Source organism: Chiloscyllium plagiosum, chromosome 7, assembly GCF_004010195.1.
Source record: "Chiloscyllium plagiosum isolate BGI_BamShark_2017 chromosome 7, ASM401019v2, whole genome shotgun sequence".
In the NCBI taxonomy this organism is placed as follows: Eukaryota; Metazoa; Chordata; class Chondrichthyes; order Orectolobiformes; family Hemiscylliidae; genus Chiloscyllium; species Chiloscyllium plagiosum.
In genome coordinates this window covers 116,586,666-116,593,140 of record NC_057716.1, presented here as the reverse complement: position 1 = coordinate 116,593,140, position 6,475 = coordinate 116,586,666, and the positions used below count along the sequence as shown (strand labels likewise).

General features: G+C 44.0%; 1 protein-coding gene across 3 annotated transcripts in view; it reads left to right on the top strand.

Annotated features, from left to right (window-relative positions):
• tnfsf11 (TNF superfamily member 11) overlaps positions 1–6,475 on the top strand; it is a 73,150-nt gene that overhangs the window by 51,032 nt on the left and 15,643 nt on the right. For 2 of the 3 annotated variants that reach the window (XM_043694426.1, XM_043694427.1), the window contains exon 5: positions 1,138–1,704. The exons of the other annotated variant lie outside the window; for it this stretch is intronic. In XM_043694426.1, coding sequence (XP_043550361.1) covers positions 1,138–1,559 — 422 coding nt within the window. In that variant the 3' untranslated portion in view covers positions 1,560–1,704. Of the gene's footprint in view, positions 1–1,137; positions 1,705–6,475 lie in introns of those variants that run through there. 3 annotated transcript variants of the gene reach the window in all.

Here is a 6,475-nt window from a genome sequence, read left to right as displayed (position 1 = left end):
CCCTCTCTCTCACTCTACAACCCCCCCGCTTTCTCTCTCTCTCTTTCTCTGTAATGAGAAAGCAGTCCTGCGGTCAGGTTGGACTATGGTGACTATAGGCCATATTGTTCGCAATAGGTATATTTGTAGAGGCTCCCTCTCCTCTCACTGCATCCTCTCTTTTTGCCAGAACTCAGATGCATCACTCACTCCCAGTGACTTTAATGACTCAATATTACTTTGACACAATGACAGGACCTGTTCCCATAGTAGGTTGAACATAAATTTGCTGCTGAAATTAATTTTGTCATGTTGATTGAATTGTGTTCTGAATTGTAAACAATGAAAATTGCCATGAGCAACACTGTTTTCAATCAATCCCCTCCATGTTACATTCACGCAACTCCATTTGTTCATTGAGACCTGCACATATTACTGAATCTTCCAAGGATTGACATTCACAGTTAGGATGCTGCTCTGCTCCGTTTTCCTTACCTTCCCCGGGAGCTTGCTGCCCCAAATGACAAACTCAAACCTCTGAAGAAATGCAAAAGCGTAACTGTTCTGGAGACCTTCCATCATAGCACAGCATCAGCACCTGAGGTCAAATCATCCTGCTCTTTTCCAGCACTGACTGCTATGCTGTGGGCGGCAGATGGATGGGCATTTGCAGAATGATGGATCGGGTGGAGGAACTAGTTGTGTGGGTGTTGGGGGCTGTCAAATCAAGGGTTTGGCTGTGTATCTGGCAGAGCTGGTAGAGGAGGGAAGGTGGGGGGGGGGTCAGTTCAAGGAATGAGGTGGTTGTTTGTTTGGGGGTCTTCAAGTTAGTTGGGGGGAGGTGCGATGGGAGAAGGGAGTGACCTTGAGTCAGAGTGTGTGGGAAGATTTTGCAAGGTGCGTGGAGCTGAGGTGGATAGTCTGGCACGGGTGACGGAATAGATTGGGAGTTCAGTTTAATAGCTGGCCGTGAGTAAGAACAGGTTTTAATCTGGTTATTTTTCCTAGGTTGGTGAGTCAGAACTGTAAAGTCTCCAGCTCAGAGGTGGGACTTGCTTGCAGATAAACTGATAGAGGTGGCAGTGCTGTGGTAGTGGGGTAGCACACCATCCTGTACAGTGAGCTGTCTCTGATGATATCCATTTTCTCTCCATTCAGACCTTGAGACCAGACTTCCAGGATTGAAAGGGAAACTCATCACATCTTGGGAGGAGAGGGTCGGTGTGGCGCATCTGAGGGAGTTGCGCTACAGCAATGGGGCCTTGGAAATCAAGCACCAAGGCCTATATTACATTTATTCCCAGATTTTATTCCGTTACCATGCAGATTATCCGATGAGCACAAGGGAATATCAGCTGGTTCAATATATCTACAGGAAAATGGCCAATTATCCAAAGCCAACTTTACTCCTGAGAGGTGCCAGCACCTGGTGCTCGGGGAACCACAACTTGTACTCAGTCTATCAAGGAGGTGTGTTCGACCTGCGCAGCGGGGACAAACTCTTTGTGACTGTCTCAAACCTAACTCTGGTAGATGCTGATGAGGCATCCAGTTACCTTGGAGCATTCAAACTGGATTAAATGAAGTATACCATCTGCATCATTAATGTTTTAAATACTCTGTCTCCAAATCTGAAAAGTGAACAATCAACATAGTCATAGAGTCACAGAGATGTACAGCACGGAAACAGACCCTTTGGTCCAATCCGTCCATGCCGACCAGATATCCCAACCCAATCTAGTCCCATCTGCCAGCATCCGGCCCATATCCCTCCAAACCCTTCCTATTCATATACCCGTCCAAATGCTTCTTAAATGTTGCAACTGTACCAGCCAAGACACAATTTTGTTTAAAATTGCCTGTTGTGACTCATGTCCAGAGCAGATGGAGCTTGAACTCGGACCTTCTGACCTAAGTCAGGGACTTAAGGGTCAACAAGTAAATTCTTACACCATTAAGTTAGGTCACTGCTCTGGATGTGGAATGTAAATTAAGGATACCTATCATGTTAAAATACCCAAATAAACTATGTCAGATCGCCCATCAGCAGTTGACAATTATTGGTTGTTAATTTTGATGGATGCCAGACCTGCAAATAATGAATAGATCAATAGGTTTGAGGGTCAAAGCCAATGTGAAGTTATTCGGGAGCATTCAGAATGAGACACAGACCATTTGCAATGGACACAATAAGCCCTCCTCTCCTTCTAGGCGGGAAACAAAATGTGTGAAATAAAACAGAAAGTGCTGGAAAAACACAGCAGTGCTGGCAGCATTTCTGGAGAGAAAGCAGAGTTAATGTTTTCTTGAGCTGGAAAATGAGAAATTGTGTGACTACTCCACAATCTTGGATTTGAAATGGGGAGGCCCCTTTAACATGCCACCCCTGTATATGTCTTTTAAAATGATCAATGTGTCTGCAATCTGAAATAGACCCAGTTCCAACCTCAATCTAGCCTACATTAGGTCATTTCTGATTCAGGGTTCAACCTTGTCTCATCTCTTGTGCATTGAATATTCCCAAGCCTGTTCTCCTCCCCCCACCCCCCAATAGGTGGAGCGGGAGAAAATTCAAATCGCTGATACTGTGATTCCTCGAAAAAGAAATATCTTGTCCTAAGAATTCTGAAAGTTGACCATATCCATGTTGGAGTCATGATATTGAGTAATCTGAGCCTAACTGAAGCTGACAGGCAATTAAGGAGGCCTGCATTTGGGCTAGTGATCAACATCTCCCCTCATTAACTTTTAGGATTGTGTTTATTGCTGATTTAAGGGACTTGTGGATAAGAGAGACACAAACAGAAAATGTCTTGTGTGAAGGATTAAACAGCCATCATATATTCCTTTGCCAAAATGACCTGGTTGTGTGTCATTATTAGATTAGATTCCCTACAGTGTGGAAATAGGCCCTTCGGCCCAACCAGTCCACACTGACCCTCTGAAGAGTAACCCACCCAGACACATTTTCCTCTAACTAATGCACTTAATGCCATGGGCAATTTAGCATGGCCAATTCATCTGAACTGTGCATCTTTGGACTGTGGGAGGATACCCATGCAGACACAGGGAGAATGTGCAAACTCCACACAGACAGTCACCCGAGGCTGGAATCGAACCTGGTACTGTGAGGCAGCAGTGCTAACCACTGAGCCACCGTGTCACTTGATCAAGCCAACCAGGAGTTATACTGTCAACTGCACAGCTATCTGTTCATAAGATCATTCTCACAGTGTTCCATGGCAGTTTGCTTCATTGCTGTCCTTTAATCTGATGGGAAAGTGAGGTCTGCAGATGCTGGAGATCAAAGTTGAAACTTTATTGCTGGAACAGCACAGCAGGTAAGGCAGCATCCAGGGAACAGGAGATTCGACGTTTCGGGCACAGGCCCTTCTTCAGGAATGAGCAGAGAGTGTTCAGCAGAGAAGACTCAACAAATTTCCTAAATATAAACATTCCTGAGTGTGAAGGATTAAACAGCCATCATATATTCCTTTGCCAAAATGACCTGGTTGTGTGTCATTATTAGATTAGATTCCCTACAGTGTGGAAATAGGCCCTTCGGCCCAACCAGTCCACACTGACCCTCTGAAGAGTAACCCACCCAGACACATTTTCCTCTAACTAATGCACTTAATGCCATGGGCAATTTAGCATGGCCAATTCATCTGAACTGTGCATCTTTGGACTGTGGGAGGAAACCCACGCAGACACAGGGAGAATGTGCAAGCTCCACACAGACAGTCACCCGAGGCTGGAATTGAACCTGGTACTGTGAGGCAGCAGTGCTAACCACTGAGCCACCGTGTCACTTGATCAAGCCAACCAGGAGTTATACTGTCATCTGCACAGCTATCTGTTCATAAGACCATTCTCACAGTGTTCCATGGCAGTTTGCTTCATTGCTGTCCTTTAATCTGATAGAACTGGCAAAGTTGAACCAAAATGGATGAATTCCTGCAAATTTAGCATCACGACTCCAAACTGATGCCAGAATGAGGCCATAAGAGTTTCAACGTTACCCTTTAAGATAGCTGATGCCTTTTAGGATTCGGTATAGGCAGTGATAGTGTCGCCTGACCCTAGAGGCACCATAATTGACTGAGTACGCAAAGTAATTCCTGAACAGTGTCATAGAATCATAGAGATGTACAGCACAGAAACAGACCCTTCGGTCCAACCTGTCCATGCCAACCAGATATCCCAACCCAATCTAGTCCCACTTGCCAGCACCCGGCCCATTACCCTCAAAACCCTGCCTATTCATATACCCATTCAAATGCCTCTTAAATGTTGCAATTGTACCAGCCTCCACCACTTCGTCTGGCAGCTCATTCCATACACATACCACCCTCTGCGTGTGAGGAGACGATGAGGAGTGCAGTCTTGCTAATCTAGCTGAAGACTCGCAGTTCAGGAGATGGTCCAAATGAAGTTGCCTCTGACACATGCTCAATCCAGAAGGAGCACTGGTTTATCAAGCACGCCCTGCCTCAAAAATGAACCATTAGTTCCCACAGACAAAAGCTGTATCAGAATGTATCAGTCACCATTTCAAAGAATTCAACACCACTCAAGTATCTTCAATGATACTCATCCTGACCCTGTCTTTCTGATACTCATTACCAATAAGCAAAACTGATTGTCCAGAACTGTCTTTAGATGCAACTAGCTGAATTTCTCTCGAAGATTTTTCTTCATAGAAAGTGGTGACACAAGAAGTTCAGAATCTATTTGCGAGGAGTTCTCTGTCCTTCTCAGTGGTAAATGAAGTTGTATTATTGTTGTCATTATTCTGTAAACCTGTTTGAGACAATCTGGGTATGACCTGACCAGATCTGTTGTATATTTAAACTTCTTTTCGCAAAATTCCCTTCAGTGCTTTGAATTGCAGGAGAACCGAAAGGCCTGTTGTAAACTATAATAAACTGTCCTTTTGAATTTGTTTTAAGTAAAGATTTTGCGCATGTTGTTTTATATCAGCACAGTTCATTACATTTCAAAATAGAGAAGAGGGCATAGATTGCTCGGAAAATATATACAACAGCAAGGAGAATGTTATGGAGATCATAGTAACCAATGTTTATGAAGATAGTCAGAAGAATGGATGACACCAGGTCATACTCCAACAGGTTTATTTGAAATCACAAGCTTTCGGAGCCCTGCTCTGTCGTCAGGTGAAGCCACATGACAAAACAGCAGCACTCCAAAAACTTGTGATTTCATATAAACCTGTTGGGAGTATAACCTGGTGTCATGTGACCTCTGGCTTTGTCTACCCCAGTCCAACACCGGCACCTCCACATCATTATGAAGGTGGTGTGTGTTCAGAAACTCACCTCGGATTGCGAATGGTCTGGTGAGTCAGAGACAGAAGATGAAATATTCAAGTCCGTTCTGTGTTTTTTGAATAATTATATTTCAAGTTTCTAGGAATAAGGTCCCTGTCTTGTTTAATTTTGCAGGCAGCTGGCTAGAAGAAGCAACAGCTCATATGAGTTTCCTTACACATTATGTGCTTGTCTAGGTGCTGAGAGGAAAAAGGTCCATTACAAAAACACAAACACTTTCGTTCTTATGAATCTGTTGACAGGAGATGCAGTTCTCCAAATATTTAATGGGATTAAATTTCTGCTGAATTTTCAAATAAGCAGACTGACAAATCAGAGGTAGAGGTGAAAGTTGGGGATGTGGTCCACCTTACATTTACCCCTGACTAATGCACCTAACACTATGGGTAATTTAACAGGACCAATTCACTTGACCTGCACATCTTTGGACTGTGGGAGGAAACCCATGCAGACGGGGGAGAATGTGCAAACTCCACACAGGCAGTCGCCTGAGGCTGGACTCAAACCTGGGTCCCTGACACTGTGAGGCAGCAGTGCTAACCACTGAGTCACCATGTTGCCCCCTTCTCTGGTTGGTATCATGCCAATATATGTATCATGTCAGTCTGCAGTTTGAAAGATTGAAGGCAAAATCGGATGTAATGGTGTTACGGTTAAATAAAGGTAACTGAGGGCATGAGAGAGGAACTGACGAAAATAGACTGGAAGCAGAGCCTAGCAGGGAAGACAGTAGAGCAAAAATGGCAGGAGTTTGTGGGTAAAATTGAGGACACTGTACAGAGGTTCACCCCCAAGAAGAGAAAGATTATCCGGGGAGGGATTAGACAGCCATGGCTGACAAAGGAAGTCAGGAAATCTATCAAAGAAAAAGAGAGAGCCTATAAAGTGGCCAAGAGCACTGGGAAATCAGAAGATTGGGAAGGCTACAAAAAAAAACAGAGGATAACAAAGAGAGAAATAAGAAAGGAGAGGATCAAATATGAAGGTAAGCTAGCCAGTAATATTAGAAATGATAATAAAAGTTTCTTTCAATACATAAGAAACAAACGACAGGCAAGAGTAGACATTGCGCCACTTCAAACTGATGCTGGAAGCCTAGTGATGGGAGATAAGGAAATAGCAGGAGAACTTAACAAGTACTTTGC